At 42.4% G+C, this 18,906-nt stretch overlaps 1 protein-coding gene and 1 long non-coding RNA gene across 7 annotated transcripts in view; one reads left to right on the top strand and one right to left on the bottom strand.

Annotated features, from left to right (window-relative positions):
• The window catches only part of FNDC3B (fibronectin type III domain containing 3B), a 363,980-nt gene that overhangs the window by 46,301 nt on the left and 298,773 nt on the right, over positions 1–18,906 (top strand). For all 6 annotated transcript variants that reach the window (XR_005584676.1, XM_039488529.1, XM_039488540.1 and 3 more), the window contains exon 2: positions 16,741–16,879. Coding sequence is in view for 5 of the 6 variants with exons in the window: in XM_039488529.1 (XP_039344463.1) it covers positions 16,769–16,879 (111 nt within the window). In the remaining variant the exon portion in view is untranslated. The remainder of the gene's footprint in view (positions 1–16,740; positions 16,880–18,906) is intronic.
• Positions 1–18,906, bottom strand: part of LOC120371978 — a 36,715-nt gene that overhangs the window by 988 nt on the left and 16,821 nt on the right. Inside the window, exon 3 of the long non-coding RNA XR_005584677.1 lies at positions 3,480–3,544. This is a non-coding gene — a long non-coding RNA (uncharacterized LOC120371978). The remainder of the gene's footprint in view (positions 1–3,479; positions 3,545–18,906) is intronic.

Genomic DNA, 18,906 nt, shown 5'->3' with positions numbered 1-18,906 from the left:
AGCTACCTCTGACTCCCACTGCACTGATGAATCAGCACCTCTAGAGGTGACTGACAGGAGACCCTGCAGCCAGATGTGCTGAATTAGCTTTGCAAGAGAAGGGTAGATTCAGAGGTAAAATAATGCCAGTTAAAAAAGGGACTGGAGATAGGTGGGAAGAGAACTGGTGCTATATAGTTGCTCTTTCTAGCGAAACATTCTGGTTATACCTCAGATACCTTATATCGATTTTAATGGCTCTTTAAATTGGTTTCTGTACTCCTGCCCGATGAGAGGAGTAGCGCTAATATCGGTATTAACATATCGGAATAGGGATAGTGTGGCTGCAATCGACGGTATTGGCCTCCGGGCGGTATCCCACAGTGCACCACTGACCGCTCTGGACAGCATTCTCAACTCGGATGCACTGGCCAGGTAGACAGGAAAAGCCCCGCGAACTTTTGAAATTCATTTCCTGTTTGGCCAGCGTGGAGAGCTCATCATCACAGGTGACCACGCACAGCTCATCAGCACAGTTAACAATGCAGTCTCCTGAGAATCGAAAAAGAGCCCCAGCATGGACCGCTCGGGAGGTACTGGATCTGATCGCTATATGGGGAGAGGATTCAGTGCTAACAGAACTGCGTTCCAAAAGACGAAATGAAAAAGTATTTGAAAGAATTTCTAAGGCTATGACGGCTAAAGGCCACAGCAGGGACTCCGTGCAGTGCAGAGTGAAAGTTAAGGAGCTCAGACAAGCCTACCAGAAAACCAAAGAAGCAAATGGAAGGTCCGGGGCAGGTCGAAAAACATGCCGCTTCTATGCTGAGCTGCATGGAATCCCCTGCCACACCCCTCCTGTGTGGAGTGGGGGCGGGGCCGATGGCAGCGTGGGGGAGGTGTCAGTAAATGCAGCCCTCGGGCCAATGTACTAGTCCTCATGTGGCCCTCATGGTCATTTGAGTTTGAGACCCCTGGCCTAGATGCTGGTAAGACTGTTCTCATTTATTCATCATTGTGCTTGGTGCTGTACAGACAAGTAAGACTTGGTCCTTGTCCTAATGATTTTACAATTTAGGAGCCCAATTTAACTCCTGCTAACTTCAGTGAGACTTAGATGTTCCGCAGTTTACATACATAGGTAAGTTTATTACTAGATTTTCTTCATGAAGTGTTTTATTACACATAGGATGATTGCAGTTATTTGTAAGTAAAAATAAAAATAAAAAAAATCAGAGGTCTTGTATGATAATGACCATATTTTTGCTCAGGTCCAGTTTACAATTATGTCAGTTTACTATCTGATACATTACACAACAGGTGTTGAGGGTTCAGTACACAGCAGGGTTTGAGGGTTCAGTCTTGCTTTTGCAAAATCATAGACTTAATATAATGGGTCTCTTCCAGCTCTGTTATAGGGCAATTTGAAGTCCAAAATTATTTTGTTTTAGAAACTACTTCAGATATCTGCAAGTGCACTGTCACTTTGAAAGTGTCATCCAGATGAGCATCATCTGACCGACTTATGACTCCATTATTCAACTCTCGAGATTCATTGGTAGAATTTTAGATTGTTGCCTTTTGAAAAATTACTGATCTATCTCCAGTCTGGATTGTATCCATGAGCACTCATTCCTGGCACTTTGCACACTGTTGTAAATCAGGGCTAACTCCATTGGCATTGCAGTCATGTAAAACTGGAGTGAGATCAAATTCAGCCCTATTTCTTCAACTTCACATTTTATTAATAAAAAGTGTTCAGTAAGTACCTTTTTGTTATTGGTTTTCAAGCATCATTATTTTTAATAGTCTGACATTTTACAGTTGTAACTAATATGAAAAAGCTGAGTCTTTTGCTTTTCCTCTTAAGATCCAATGAATTGACCTTTTTGCCATGAAAGAGATTTTTTTATCATTATTATTATTTTTAATTGAATACATAATTTCTGCCTATGTTGTGTTGTTTTACTCCACCCTGAAACATACATAAAACCACCGAAAGGTATTGCATCTTTTTGTGTTGTACGATTTTGTACATTTTGCTCCACAAAGCAACTCAGAAAATCAAAGAAGTTATTGGAGCATTTTGCTCTCCGTTGTACCAAACTGAGGCAGCACAAGAGGATATTTTATCTCTTCTGTTTTTGCCTCCTGATATTGGAAGGTATTTGTTTTATTCTGAAATCCAGGCAATTAGAGCCTGAGAATGTGACATTTACAGTAGTTCAACATTCCCAGTGTTAGAAATTCCTCCGGCTAGTATACAGAGGTGCTCCATTCCAGTAGCTGGTCCATGTTCTCTGTGTGAATGTCTATTGTTCAATCTCTGGGTTGAATGAGAGATTTGTGTGAAGTGGTTTCCCACAATAATACAATGTGCTACTCATTGTCAATACCACTTCGGCCAGGGAGCCAGGTTAACAGTAAATGGCTGAAGTAAAGAAGACTGCCTTGCAAAAAGGTGTGCTGAAAGCAAGTAGTTAATGGAATCTGATGTATTTGTTTTCTATTGCTTGTTTGCTAGAGATGTACATAAACATTTAAATCTGGGGGGGGGGGAGTAGCTTTTTAGTTAAATTGATCCATGTCAATAGACTTAAATCAGTTACTGTAGGTGAATTATGACTGGCTTACCTTTGACATTTTTGTGTGATAATACAAAATATTAATCATTTAAATGAGACAAGAAATGTTTTCATGATCTTAACAAACCAGTTTTAAAGGAGAGGAGGGTAAGGTCGGAGTGGAGGACTGCATCGTTGAACTATGACATTAAGCTAACCATGACCCTAATTACTTTTCAGACACTAGCTGTGGGCTTAAAAAATTTTAGCATGTACCATATCTGCCTTCAGGTCTTTATATGAATATTACATGTGAGAAACATGCTTGTCTGTGATACAGATAGCCTAAGGATGGGGTTCTCAACCTTTTATTTCTGAACTCCCACAACATACTGTACTCATAGTATATTAAAACTCCAGAGCCCAGCGGGGGAACCTCAGGGCTCAGCTGCAGGGTGGGGTGGGCTTGGGACTTCTGCCCTGCAGGGCCCCAGGGCTCTTGGCTTTAGATCTAGGGGGAGTGCCAGGGTTCGGGGCTTCAGCCCCATGACTCCATTCCTGGCTTCAGCTCTGCAGGGCACTGGGGCTTGAGGCACCGCAGCTCCATTTACAACTTCAGCCCTGCAGGTGGTGCTGGTGCTTCCCATGGCTGTGCTCCTGCTTTCAGACCCATGGGGCTCTGTGGCCTCCTGAAACCAGCTTGCGGCCCCCTGGTTGAGAACTGCTGGCCTAAGTCCCTACTCAATTTTATGCCTTATTGACTCCAGTGGGAGGCCCAAAGTGGCACAGCGCACACTTCCTTCTGTGGCTTGCCAGCTCTGTAGCAATAAGCTGCAGAGTAGGATGGTCCTGCTTCCTTTCTGCCCTCTTTGGGGTGGTTTGTAGTAGTTCAGAAGAGCAGAGGGGTAGTGTGAATATGGTTCAATGTGCTCTTACCCGTTTCATCTTGTGAACTTGTATGGTAGCTGGCCACAATCTTGCCAATAGACATTGTTCTTGTTCTTCAAATGGTTTTTATTCAGGGAACAGGAAGAGAGAAAGCTAATGAATATCCATATTTGAGGGAAGTCACATGCAAGATTATGAAATGTATAAATGCTGTTACCTTTTATAAAATAATCATTTGGCAGAAATTTAAAGAGACATGCCAAAAAGGTCAAATTGATCCTGAGTCAATCTTAAAACTGTTATAATTTGTTAAACACCACAAAATAGTTGAAAATTCAACAATCACCAATAGCCACTGCTGTGTAAGAAGGGTTAGGTCTGCCTGGTGTATTTTTTAAGAGGCAGTATGGTGCATCCCATTAGAAAGGGAGGAAGAAAGATGCTCTTTTTGAGGAGAAGGGGAAGAATACAATAGACAAGGAAAGACTATTTTTAGCTCCTAGGAGACATTTATAAAAAGGTAAAGAAAAAAATTCTCATAAAATGGTAGTTGACAGTTATATCTTAAAGTTGCACTTTATTTTATTTGTAATTTGGCTTTCTGTAGTTTCAGTGATATAAGCCTATGACAGTTTGAATGACACTGTCCATTAAGCACTGTTTTCATTTCACAGAGCAATGATGTATCTATAAAGTAACTGATTTTTTCAGAACAGCAGGTTAATTTAGTTATCATACAAATATATGCAAATGAGAATGCTGTGAATCCATGGGTTATTCCCCATGGTTAGTGGAGTTCTTCTGTTTAGGTGTTCTCATTATAGATCTTAAATGATTTTATTAGGCCAGATTTGCTCCTGGTGTAGCTTATGGATGTGAAGGAGTTTGGTGTCATTCTGTCTTATCTGAGTTCATATCCCTTTTTGGCATGTAAATGTTGTAGGACACACACACACACACACACACGTAAATTTTCAACACTGCACAAGGTATCTTGGGACAATAGAAAACAACATGGAAAAAGGCTAGCAAAGTTGCATTATATTTTTAATGATTAAGGACTCCTCTGCGAACCAGCCTGCTGTATTTGTTCTGGTACTTGGTCAGAGGTATCATACACTGATTAGTTTTAGTTGCCTCACAGTATAATGCCATTTAAACTAATCTCATTCTTAAACTTCTCCTTTCCTGATGTGCTGTTGTAGTCATGATATTTGCAGCTAGTTAACAACACAACACGTTGGATGTTCTCTGTGCCTCCTTCCTGTATAATTGATTTATTGAATGCCAGGTTCTTTTCTAATTACTTTGGCTTCAATAAATATAAATAGTGCAAACATTAGACTGGAAAATTGATTCTCAAAAATGATATTGTGCATAAAATTGACTTTTTTGCTGGGCTAGACATTAGAAAAGCGTTTAGCACCTGGGGTTATTGTAAAGTTTCACTGAGTAAATTAAAATGCTCGTCCATGAAATAGAATGGTGTAACCTATTTAGATCAGAGATGGGTCAAAGCTGCAAATTTAAATACAGATTTTGATCTTCACCCCTTTCCCTAAATTCAAAGTTAGGAGCCAAGTTGCTGGTTTAGGCCCATTTCTAATGCATGTAGTAACCTATTCATACAGTACATGAGATTGTACTGGAAAATGATTCTTTCCCAAATACAGGAGGCTTAATTCACAAATAATGACTACTCTGGCTCTGATTCTGAACTTGTGTGAGTGCAGCCACATAGAAGTCCAATCTGAACAGTGACTTCAAGGGTGGGATTTTCAAAAGCACCTACCTGATTTGGGAGCACAACTCCCATTGACTTTCAGTGGGAGTCAGGGGGACTGGTGGTTGAAAGTCAGGTGTAGAGCTGGTTGGAATATTTTTGATTAAACATTTGTTGTTTTTGTTGAAATATGCTATTTAGTAATGTATTGATTTTGATGAAGTCTCTGAGCGGGAGGTTTCTGAGGTTCAGGTTGGTCTTTCCAACGAGAAAGATAGGCCCGAACGGAAAACTGACTTTTTAAATAAAAAAAATTGGAAGTTTAGTGAAAATGTTCAGAAGGTTTTATTTTTGTTCCCGTGTGTGTGTATGGGGGGTGGGGGGAGACCAAACTTCAAAAATTATTTTGGGAAAGGAATTGTCCTCCATCCAGCTCTATATGGGTGCTTTTGACAATCTCAACCATTATCCGCTGTTATAAAGTTGTAATACATCATTTAACCAACCAATTTGATATTTGTGACACTGTAGTAGAGAAATAATGGCCATCCATTTTCTAAAATGCCAGTTAGTTTTTCATTCAGACATTCCCGCGTCTTATATTCTTTTTTAAAAGAAATAAAGGATTAAGACCAGTTTGGCACAAAGATCTGTCTTATTCTAACCAATCCAATTAAAACATATAAATTGTTACAAATAGGTCTGTCTCTTGGGTTGCTTTCAGATTAACCTACCATGTTTGCAATTAGACATAGAAAGAATGCTTTTAGGTTTAAGTCGTCTTTCAGACAGATGTGATTTAACTAGGCTAATGAACATACATCAGACAAGAAGACAAATTCCAGACTATTTGTTCCCTGACCAGCCAGCTGTGTGCATACCTCCAGGTACTGCTCATGTCTCAAGAGGCTTTTCCTACATGAACAATTATCACTGCTCCTGCTTGTATTCAAGTGGCAAGCTGTGGCAAGAGTTTTTCTTGCATACAGCTACACTTGCTGCAGAGCCGGAGTATACTGTTCACCTGGAATAAAAATAGAATCACACTGTATGTGTTGATTTAGATACATTTTGTGAAACATGTTTTTAAATAATATCTGAAAAGCTGACTGGATTCATTAACTGGGGTTTGTAAAAGCACTTTGAAGCTAGTATGCTGGTGCTGAGTATTATTAATAACAACACATAAAAGAAGCACTTTAGGAAGGCCAGAAGCCTTACTAATGGGAAAACTTGAAGTGGCTGGGTGCCTAACATGCGCTTTTCAGTTCTCTTTCTCCAGCAGAGGCAGTTCAAAATTATCCCAGTTGAAAAGCCCTAATCTTATCATGTTGGGAATCTGACTTCTCTAATTAGCGAGACAGAACTACTGTGCTACAAACGCTCGTACATTTAAAAGAACTAGCATGCTTTCTAGAAGTGTACTAAACTGTACCAAGGAAACATTCCTTTTTATGGAAAAATACTTTGCACTGCAGTTATTGCCTGTTCAATGCAGGAAAGTGAAATAAAATGATTTTTTCCCTTACCACTCCTCCTTTTTATTTATTTACTTTTTTTCTTACTGCAAGTACTTCTGGAAACATTTGACTACTAGTTCTTATGAAGTGCCAGATAACACGTCTCAGATACTAAGTCCCATGACTTCAAGGGGACAAATCTTGACAAGCACTGAGAACCTTCCAGAGGTCTTTAGCAGAGGTCTGAATTTCTCAAGGTTTGGCCTCTTTGCACATAAGGATGCTCATCACCTCCCAGGATCAGACACTTAGGGCAGGTCTACACTAAAAATGCTGCAGCCCTCCCGTCGACAGAGTGCTGTCTGCACTGCGGGTTAGGTCGGTATAACTATGTCGCTCATGGGTGTGGAATTTTCATAGCCCTTGTGATGTGGTTATACCATTGTAAGTTTGTAGTGTAGACCTGGCCTTATTTTTATATTATCTCTTAACTTCTCTGTTTGCCAGCATGATATGCATAGCCTCTGATAATTTCCTGTGAAGTTATAATGTCCATGCTGTCCCTGGCTACTTTGCTTTTGGGTAGGTGTTGGCAATGAGCAGATCGGAAGGATGTGAATTAACTTCCTGCAGAAGATGGTTAGTGTTGCTGGAATGTAAATGGCAGGGAGGAGAGTCTTTTAGATTATATATATATCTTAAAACGTTCAGGTGCACATTCAAAATGGAGAAAATCCCCTCCCGTCATGTGCATCTATGTGAGAATTACAGCCAACTAGATTATCTTCTTTAGCTGTTACCATGAGAGTTGTTTTCATTTGAGATTCTATTATGTTACTTTTTTAGCCAGTCAGTACTTATCTAAAAGCTATTTCTAGCATCTCTGGGTGGGTCAGGAAGTGCAACTGCATTTGCAGAGTCAGGATCCTGAAGTGTGAGTCAGGATGATTACTTTTTAAAGGCAATAGATGTCTTGGAATAAAAAGGTAGAGCAACTTTTGTTGCAGAATTCTTTGGATAAAACTGGTGTTTTGGAATACTATGTGTGGTGGACCCAGATTTGGTTGTTTGGATTTCTTTCTTATGGCAATATAGTACTATGTTCACTTCATCTTGAGAAGTAATTTTCAAAATTAAAAAAACAATTGTTTAAAAGCCATGCATATTTTAAAGGTAATTGAGGACGAAGTGTTCTGCAACAATCCTCTTCTATTTTTCTCGTGTGGCAATCTCTGGGGATCTATGGTGGCAATAATGTACAATCTTAAACTCATATGTGGTGATCTAAGAAATGGGATGATCTAGTGGTTTGAGAACATGACAGAAAGCTAGGAGCTCTTGAATTCTGGAGCTCTCCAGCTCTCTGCTCATTGGGTTACTTTGGGCAAGTCACTGAGATTTTCTTTGCCTGTTTCTCCAAAGAGAGCTACCTCTCTTGTACCTACTTACCTGTCTTGCAGGGAGGTTGTGAGGATTAATTAGATATTGTTTGTAAAGCACTTCGAAGAGAGAGAGGACTGCATTGGCAGCAATCCCTCAGAGTTTGAGAGTGATTGTCTTCCATAAAATGATAGCCAGTTATTGCTGGTGGATGCACAGGTGGCTAATGAGACCAATCCGGAATCCACATATCTTGTCACAGTTGAGGCAGACATTTCCTGGTGGAAAGGTTGGATCTGGATTGTTGAGTCAGGCTGTGGTACATTCTTTCCTCTCCTGTTTCCCTGTTTCCTGTTGACTTTGTTGGATCCCTAAATACTGAAATCCTTGAAACATGCCCCAGTGGATTGTGACCTTGATGTGGTGGAACGGCTTGTGTGTTCCCATGGTCCTGAGAGCAATGCCATCAGGAGTCTCTGTCATTCCTGGCAGAGTCCTCCAAGGTAACAAGGTGGAAGGTGAGGTTCAAGATGACAAGCGATACAATTCCCTCCTCCTCTTTCTCCCCACTTGGCAAGTCCTCAGTGGCAGAGCAGGTGGATGAAGAGACAGTTTCTCTCAATAGCTGTGAAGGCAGATGAAGGCTGCAACAGGATGAAGGTCTCCAGTCATCTTGGTTTCCTTGCCTTTGGATTATGATCCTCCTCCTGGCAAGTACTGTGTGGACACTGGTGTGCAATGGTGTCCCATGTTACAAGAAATCACATACAGGCATCTTCCAGATTCCAGTCCGACATCTCTGGTGATCAGCAAGTGGTGTCAGGAACAGGACGGTGATGACCGGAAACTCCTTGTCCTGGACTGGCATGGGGTCGATGCTTCCTGTACTATGACTGGCATCATTCAACCTCTAGCCGACCTACCTCTAGACGTCGGTCCCCATCGCTGGCACCCTGGGAACGCTCCTCATCTTATTGATGGTCCCCCCCGGCACCATTCCCCCTGATGGAGATCTCCCAGGCACCGGGACCACTCTCATCGGTACAATCACCAGTCAGTTATGCCTGGCCAACAATCACGGGTAGCCACTACCAGTAAACGGACGCAGGCATTGACAGCTCCTCCCTGGTTGCCGAAAGGTGGTTCATCTGGCATGGAGGCCCAGTTCAGCCCATTGCCCTGGTCTCAGTGATGGGATTGGGCACTGGAGCCTGCTCCGTCATCCACGGCACTGCAGTGGCAGCAAGCCCAGTGGCCAATGCAGTGGCTGTATTGGGGAGCGTGGGGCGTTCCAGTGATGATGATGACCCCTTCTCATTGCTCCTTGGTGGCCACGTAGGAGCAACAGATGGTGGTCCTACTGGCATTGGGCCCAGTACTGGAAGCCCGTTCCGAGGTCAGGATCCCATACCCATCCCTAAACTTCCCTCTCCTGCAGCAGCCAAGCCCTCAGCGCTTCCACCGGAGACCAAGTCTTCCTCGTCTTCCCCGTACAAGGAGGGTGTGGAACCTTCCAGAGCTAGCCCCCCAGATGACTTTAGGGAGCATCAAGCCCTTCTCCCAAAAGTAAAGAAGCCAAAAAACTCAATTTATTTGGCAGAAAAATTTATTCAACAGCTAGCCTACAATTCCGGGTGGCAAACCATCAGGCCCTGCTGGGCCAATATAATTGTTATCTTTGGGACAGTCTTAAAAAGTTCCAGGATTCCCTTCCTCAGGGTCAGGCTCAAGAGTTTGGCACCCTGGTAGAGGAAGGTACTGCGGCAGTCAGATGTTCCCTGCAAATGGCATGGCACTTAGCGGTGAGGGTGGTTGCATCGGCTATAGTCATGTGACGCAGTTCCAGGCTCCAGATGGTGGGCCTCTCCCAGGAGATGCAGGCCTCAATTCAGGACCTCTCCTTTGATGGAGTTGGGCTGTTCTCTCTTTAGACGGATACCAGGCTACATGGGTTGAAGGACACTAAGGCTACTGTTCACTTGTTGAGCATGCATACCCCCACGTTCTGCTAGAAAGCCATTCTGGACTCTGCTGTCATCAAGACCTTGGCAAGCCCATCAGGGATCTTCAAGAAGAAGGGACGTTTGGTTTAGCCGTTGCCACCCTCTTTCCTCCCGCTTGCCAGCCCAGTCTGGACCTGCTAAACACCTAGGGGGCCAAAAGCAGTCATTTTGAGGGTGCACTCGAGAGCAACGTCCCAGTCATCTATCTGGATCTTGCCTATCCTTTCCTCAACCGTCTTTCTCCTTACCGGCTTGCCTAGTCATGGGTTATGTCAGACCACTGGGTACTGGACATAGTAGCTCAAGGCTATACCCTGCAGTTTTTGGATACCCCTACTTTCCCCCCTGTTTCCCTGCCCCTCTTCAGGGATCCCTCTCATGAGCAACTCCTGGTTCAGGAGGTCAACAAGCTCCTGCAATTGGGGGCTTTGGAAGTGGTTCCTCAGGAAATGGAAGGAAGAGGATTCTATTCCTGATACTTCCTAATTCTGAAGGCCAAGGGGGGCCTCAGACCCATCCTGGACCTGCGTGGCCTCAACAAGTCTCTCAAGAAGATGAAGTTCCTCATGGTCTCCCTGGCCTCCATTATCCCTTCCCTGGATCCAGAGGACAGGTACGCTGCTCTCAATTTCAGCGATGCTTACTTTCATGTCTCCATATTCCCTGGACACACACATTTCCTGCATTTCATAGTGGATCGGTGCCACTTCCAGTTCATGGTGCTACCCTTTAGCCTGTCCTCGGCCCCCAGGGTGTTCACTAAATGCGTGGTGCCAGTAGCAGCTTATCTCAGATGTCGGGGGATCCAGATCTTTCCGTATCTCAACAACTGGCTCATCAAGGGCAGGTCTCCAGAGCAGGTGCAAAGAAACCTCGATCTGCTGCGCTCCACCTGCAGTGACCTGGGCCTGTTAATAAACATAGGAAAGTCGACGTTAATGCCAGTCCAGTGCATAGAGTTTATTGGAGTGGTTATTGACTCCATGTCAGCCAGGGCCTTCCTTCCAAAAGTACACTTTCAGGCCATATCGGATCTCATAGCCCATATAAGGAGGTATCTGATCACCACGGCCTACACATGTCTGCGATTGATGGGCCACGTGGCAACATGCACTACGTGGTCAGTCACGCTTTGCTTCATTTGAGACCCCTGCAGATGTGGCTGGCAATGGTTTACGTTCCCAGCAGGCTCCTCCTGGACCAAGTGGTCACGGTACCGAACCATCCTCTTGTCCATGGTCTGGTGGCTGGGTCCCAAGTCAGTGCTGCAGGGAGTCCTTTGTGTCTTGGGTCACGGCCTGTATCAGTTACTGCTACGAGCTGGCGAAGGTATCCCTGTTGACAATTGTGACAGCTCATTCCACTAGAGCGCAGGCACCTTTAGCGGCCCGACCTGGTGCAGGTGCCGATCCAAGAAATTTGTCTTGCCACCTGGTTGTCCGTTCACACGTTTGCGTCGCACTATGTGCTGACCCAGTAGGCTCAAGATGATGCTGGCTATGGCAGAGCACTGCTATGAGCTGCATGACGGTGAACTCTGAGCCCACCTCCATTGATACTGCTTGTGAGTCACCTAGAATGGAATCGACATGAGCAAGCACTCGAAAAAGAAAAAACGGTTACCTACCTTTCAAATTGTTGTTCTTCGAGATGTGTTGCTCATGTCCATTCTATTACCCGCCTTCTTGCCCTTCTGTCAGAATTGTCAGCAAGAAGGAACTGAGCGGGTGTGGGCTGGTGGCTCCTGATATATCGCAGTATGAGCGTGGCACTCTAGAGGGTACCACAGCTGGTCCTACGGTACCGCTAAGGCAAAAATCTCTGCTGGCCGCATGTGTGGGCACATGCACACCTAGAATGGAATGGCCACAAGCAGCACATCTTGAAGAACAACAGTTATGAAAGGCAGGTAACCATTTTTTATAGAAACCAGTTCATAAAACTCAATATTTAGAAGAACTATTACTTTGCTAGGTTCTCATTTTGAAATTCCGTCTGCCTTAGCTGGAAGAAGCTTTTTAGTTTTGTAAAAGAATTCATGATATTTCCACCTTTATCTTGACTTGTACCATAATTAAAGTGAAGTCAAAACCTTCTAAGAAAAAATAGACCGTTAGGCTATCTCAATATGTTTACACTCCTCTTGTAATTTAAGGATAACTGTGTCTTAACACATTGGGTCATGTTAATTCATCATACATGGAATTTTGTTTTGGATAGTTCTACTTTGTTCTTCTGTGTTTTTTAAGTTTCCATCTGTTGTCACATGCAACTACTATATGTATTACTAATTCACATATTGAATCAATAAGGAAACTTAAGGATCATCAACTTATTTTGTGAGAGGTGGGACATTGCATTACAAAGTAGAAGATCAGGTTCACACTATTGACTAATAAACATCAAAAGTTTTGGAAGCTCAGTTTGGGTGGAGAAACATCCAGAAGCTTGGATGCTTATCCTTACTTCCTTGGTCAAGAAACTGAGCTGGAAACCTTATGAAATTTCTAGTATTTCCTGGACATAACTAGCTTGGAAACACAGCCTCTCTCACTGAATAGTGGTATTTCCGCATCCTGTTCCAGCCAAACCCAGGGAATGCAGACACACAGGAAATATTTTCTAAAAGTTTAAATTTATTCAACTTTTTAGAACCAGAAAAAATGTTGGGGTTTTGTTTGATTCAGGCTTTGGGTTAGTATATGGTAGTTCATATTTTAAGCAAAGCAAAGAAGTTCTCATGTCCTGAACTCTGAATTTGTTTTCCCAGCCCTTTGGTCTGGAGTTTTCTTGCAAGTAGCATGCTTGACTTCTTAGAGACAAAGTTGATCACAGTGCTTGCATACTGACCTGTGTATGTCAATCAAATTAATGAAATTGGTTATGTGAGAGCAACTGTTGCATTGTGTGGAGGATGTTGGCAAATTTGAAAGATACATTGTTTTCTCTTGTTAATCAAGAATCAATAAGAAAGAGAAACCTAATGGGTCAGTGTCTGAAACTGGTTCTAAAACTTTAGGGCTTGATACATGAAAGTCTATGGTATAATTTCAATTGGGACTTCAATTGTATCTACACTAGGGCTTTCTGGTGAAAATTTCTCACCATTGTTAGAAACCTGGTGCACTTCCACCTAGTGTAGAGATGGTTCCTATGGTTGCCAGTGATTTCAAAAGCATGCTGTCTAACCCTGCAGAGAACAGGTCTAGATGACTGTGTTGGAAAATGACAATGGCCAACAGTGCCTTGTCAACAACCAGTGTTGCCGTTATTGGTGGAGTTGCACCAGTACTGGCAATAGGAGGAAACTTTTCTGAAAAAAAGACTAGTGTAGACATGGCCATAGTGAGAATGCAACTACTAAGCTTTAAATAATGACATTCAGCAAATACACATCAGCACATTGGTTTGTTGTGCCTGGAGTGGTGAAATTTACTATGGAAAAATATAGTTTCAAACTACAGTCTATGTTTAAATAAATAAAAATGACGTGCATTATTTTGAGATAAAAAATGTCTCTTTTTTAAAACTCAAACTTCCAGATTCAGACTGGATGGATTTGTCATGTATTTGTACGTGAATTTTAATGTGTTTATAGTGGCTCCTGTCAGCCTTGCAATCCTTTCAGAACTCCTTCATGAAGTTATATATATATATATATATACACACCTTAAAAAAACAGGAATGAATTGAGGACATATGTGCTCTAGATGGGCTTGCCAATAAATGCCAGAAAAGGATCCATATTGTGAAGCTATCCTCTATGTATGATTGATGAACTCACATTGAAAGTCTTCATGGACCAGGGATACAATTAGCTGTTCCATGAATTAATCCACTTTAATTGGAAAACAACTAGAGTCATGTTTTTTCCTAAGTAATCTGTACAACCAGGACACAAAATGGTTACAACTAGGTTTTGCAGGACCTTGGTTGTATTGCCAATTCCCAGCGATTAATAATGAAGAATTGTGAGACCTCCAAAATTTTGAGATTTAAAATAATTTTGGAGTTTGAGTTATATTCTGGGTTTTGAACTTGTAGGGTTCATGTTTTCAAACTTTTCTCAACAATCACGAGGGCTAGAAAATTTAAAAAAAAAAAAAAAAAAAAAAAGAAAGCTGAGATTTTCATGTAATCACCTGGCTCCAGGATCTGGGGGCTTTAAGAAGCCCCTGAGATACTGCAAGACTCGCAGTAAAAATTGTGAGAGTTGGCAAAACTGCCTTGGTGAGGAAAGGTGTGGTAGGCCTCAAGCAGACATGTGTCACTCACGTGACAAGTAGAGAAGACTTTATCAGCTGCCAGCTTTACGTTTCAGAGCCAAGGAGATTTTGGAAGATGATGGATGGGTTGGATCATGGTGCTTGATGTTGTGAGCCAGGGACGTATTTGGTTTCCAGATTCCTTTTTCATGTGTGTAGTCACTGTGGGTCAATATGTGGGGAAAATGGTATAGGGTTGTGATATAGGCCCACACTAATGCTTGACCCAGGCCTAGAATGAGACTTAAAGCACAAAGACATGGACTTATTGTTTAGCTGATCACTAGTTGATATATGTCTGCCTTTTGTGTGTTACGTTATGTTACTCTTCAAAACTTGGTGAGAATTTGAGTCCTATAATTGGGTCTCACATAAAAGGAGGAGAGTCTTTCATTTTGAAATAGATGTCCTCTATTTATATCAAGTTGGAGTGACAATTAGAAACGCTGTATTTTCAGGGTAGTGAGAACATCAGAAAGAACTATGTGAATCATGCAAAATTTGGCATCAGCTACATCAAAATAGCCTTTACAGATGTATGCCAGAGGAATGGTAATGGTGGTGAGCAGGACCCTTGTTTTAGAAGAGATGTAGGTTGGTTCACCATTACTTTCTATGTGTAAAGATACTTGACATGATAAGAGTGAAAGGTTCAACACTATTCAGTTTAAGGGGTGCAGGGTTTTAAATAGTCACTTTGAACATTCTCATTACATAAGTGGGCTGTCACAGTTAATCAGAATATTCACTCATGGACTGATTTATTCTCTGGTAGTTAGATTGCTCCGCAGCTGACTGGATTTTAATGTTGAGCTCTGGATGGGCTCATTTTCAACAACTCTAAGTAAATAAGCATATAATGGTGAAGAGAGAGCATAGTTCAGTTTCCCATCCATTTACATTTAAACATGGCTTTTAAAAATCTAAATTTAAATACTAGCAGCAGGAGAGGGAGTGGCTTAGTGGTCTGTGTATCAGGTTATAACTATCTAGACTCTATGGAACCACAGGTTCTAATCCTGGCAGGGCTGACTCAGCTTCTTACCCTTCCTATAGCAGATAAATTGAATTCCACACTATTTATGTTGTATGGCTCTTGTAGCTGTAACTTTAAAGAGCAAAGTCCTGTCTATTCCACAGAGACATTGGATCCTACAACACTCTCCACATAAATAGGGTTTCCTTCGTTGTGTTTTCCCCCCAAATTTCCCTTCTGTGCAGAGCTGTTCAGCATTGTGTATGCCAATTACCTACCTGGTTACTACACTTCACCACAATTGATAGGTTTTCCAACTGATTTTTATTGATATTGTATATTAATCATTTGTAAGCATTTCGGATTCTTTGGCATGAAAGGCATTAAATAAATTCAATTAGCATTAGGACCATGGGGATTTGTGCAAAAGTCTGCTTCCTTTGTTAGGATAAACTGTTGACTTTAGGTCCTGTCGTTTATTCATTAAGGAACTGGATTATTGCCTTGTAAAACAGCATGATGCTACTATTAACACTGAATTATAAAACTTCTTATACAAAGCTTTCATGATTTTTAGCAACTTTTCTTATGTAACACTCCAGATAATTATCTGCGAGGGATGGTGGTATAGTGAAGGTGGTGTGTTTCATTACAAATTCTTCTTGCGTGCTGTCGTACATAGTGGTCCACTTTCTACATGTTGGATAAGATTCTAGGCAAGAGCTTTCTCTTCACTTATGTCACAAGTAAGTGGAGACCTCTGAACACTGAAAATTTGCTCTCTTTTCAATTCAGGTTATCTGTAGAAGTGCTATCAAGGGATTAAAAGCACTTAGCTCTTGCTGTACAGGTCTGTCTCATCTTACGCTGGGGTTACATTCCGCAGTCAGCGCGTAAAGCGAAAATCGCATATAGTCAAAATTACATTGAGTGTAATGGCAGGTAGAATCGCCCGCACTACAGAAACAGTATTTAAATTGTTATTTTTCTCTTGTTTTTGCCGACCGCGTAAAGCTGAAATTGCGCATGTTAAATGCGCCTAAGATGTGACAGACTTGTATCTTAATGTCAAGAGTAATAGAATCTCTTATGAATGTTCAATATGCAAAGGGAGAAGGTTCCAGTGTGAGCATTGTGTTGTTACAAATCAACAAACTGAACCATAAGCTACTCATACTATCATTCAGAAATTTCAGATCTGGGATGAAGGCTCTGGCTGAAGATATTAATGCTTGAAAAGCCCTGAAGAAAAAGAGTAAAGACTTCACCATGTTTGTTTTGCTGAATACTAATTCTAGAATGTTTCTTAGAGAGCAATGGATTTATCCATGACATGATCTGAAAGCCATTAACAGTCCTCTCATCCAGTTTCCCTCGGCCCAGGATATATCTTTTAAAGCAAGTAGTCTTAATGGGAAGGGTACCACCCTACTGAAGTATGAATAGATTTTTCTTAGTCTACATTTAAAAGAAATTTAATTTAAAACATGTCTTTCTTGCAGGAACCCCGTTGAGGAAAATTCTCCATGAATGTACGTCACAATGATGATGACCGACCAAATCCCGCTGGAGCTGCCACCGTTGCTGAATGGGGAGGTAGCCATGATGCCTCACATAGTGAATGGAGACGGATCACAGCAGGTGAGTAAGCCTTGTGGGATGAGTGGGAATTTAAGAGCCATTGAATGGTCTGAATGTGACCTATCTAAGGGCTAAATAGTGACCTTGGCACATGTGTTTGGCTCCCATTAACTTCACAGAGAACTGTGCCATGTATTTGAGGGCAGAATTTGACCCAAATACTGGAATGCCTACACCGAGGCCTGGATATTATATTGCATCACTGCTTTTGCAGTGATCAGTTCCAATTTGGTGTTTAAATATATTCACTGGAATTCAAAATAATGGAACAAAATTGTCCAACTTTGGTGCCTGAAATTAGGCATCTAGTTCCATAATAATATTAATATGGGTCATCAATAATTTGAAAAAACTTGTATTGCAGTAGTACCTTAGAGTCACAACCACTGGGCCCTGTTGTGTTAGTTGTTGTACAAACATAAAATAAATGGCATTCCCTGCTGCAAAGAGCTTAAAACTCTACAAGACAAGGCTTAACTGGTGGATGAGACAAATAGTCAGGTTGGGATGGGTCAGAAGGGTAACAGATATAATAGTATGTTCACAATTTTTAGCCAGGTAATGGTCGTGATCACGGCCTAGCCATTATGATGTTGTAATTCACTGAAGGTATTGTGGGAGAGAAGGGACTTGATGGAGGATGAGAGGATGCCTTTATGGATTTTGATGGGAGCTATTCTCACAGCCAGAGGTAGTATGGCTACAGAGCACTGCGAGTTTTTTCACCTGGAAGGGATAGGAATGCCCTATCAGCCTGAACTGCTGTCCTAATACCCTGAATCCCACCTGATACTGCTCCTCAACAGGGATGGGAGGAGGATATTACCAGTGATGAGCTGCCAAAATCTTAACAACCGGTTCCCTATAAAAAGTTCTGATTTAAGGGCGGGAGAGGGGCTGGGACAGGGGGAGACATACTTGTGGGGCTGGGGGCCCCTGCAGGGCCTGGGGCAAATTGCCCCACTTGCCCCCCCCCCGGCAGCCCTACAGCTTGCAGCCCCCTCCCCCCTTACCTTGCCAGCAGCTCAAAGCAGCAGGATGACTCCAGAGCTCAGCTGAGCTGCCCAGCTGATACCGGCAGCTGGCCACGCTGCAGCTGGGGGGAAGCGGGGGAAGGGCCGGGGGAGCCTCAGCCTCCCCAGCTGGGAATCCTGGGAGCAACAGGATGGTCTGGCCCGAGGACCGGAGTTCTTTGCCCTCTCCCTGGCCCTTTAACAACCGGTTCTCCACGGAGGTCTAATTTTAGCAACCGGTTCTTGGGAACCTGTGGGAATTGGCTCCAGCTCACCACTGGATATTACTCTCACCACCTTGGGGAGATGCAGCCTGCACTGCAGAAATGGAGAATACAGGCCTTCTAATGGAAGTAGCCTGATTCAGAGGTGCTGTGCAGTGCTCAGGGGAAACTGAGGATGCTGGGCATATCCGAAAATGAGACAACTCTTCTTTGGATGAATAAAATGTGGATTTCACAGAGGCCTAATTTGGGGCACTTACGTTTGAACAATTTGGCTATAAGAACTTAATATAGATGGACCTGAACTGAAACCCGTGTATAAACCACCTGTAAAATTTGAGTGTGTGTTTTGAAATCCAACCCAGATCTGTATCTGGCTTATGCAAATAGTGCATTACCGTCCCTCCTATTTTCTGCCTGTGGCACATGATAGTTCAGCTTCCTGTTATACCTTGGTCTACATCCAGTTGTTGGGATTAGTATGCAGATGATGGTTGTGGCCAGTGATATGGTCAGACATGATGATCTGATGGTCCCTGCTAGCCTTAGGTTCCATTAAATGGCCTGCTGTCTTTATAATAGGTTGAATCAAAACTTCAGATCCAGACATCACTTCACTTTGAGGTATTCAAAATCCAGACCTGAATCCTTTTTGAAAAGATACTGAACCATCATCTTGAATCTAGATTAGTCTCCAGTAATGATGATTTTTTTCTCCTCAGGAAAGGTTATAAAAAAGAACCCCAGACATGAATTTTGAGGTGAAATAGACATTGACTGAGCTCCATGA

The sequence above is a fragment of the Mauremys reevesii genome, linkage group 9, assembly GCF_016161935.1.
Source record: "Mauremys reevesii isolate NIE-2019 linkage group 9, ASM1616193v1, whole genome shotgun sequence".
Taxonomy (NCBI): Eukaryota; Metazoa; Chordata; order Testudines; family Geoemydidae; genus Mauremys; species Mauremys reevesii.
Note: the sequence above shows the minus strand (reverse complement) of the source record. Positions and strands in the feature narration are given on the sequence as shown.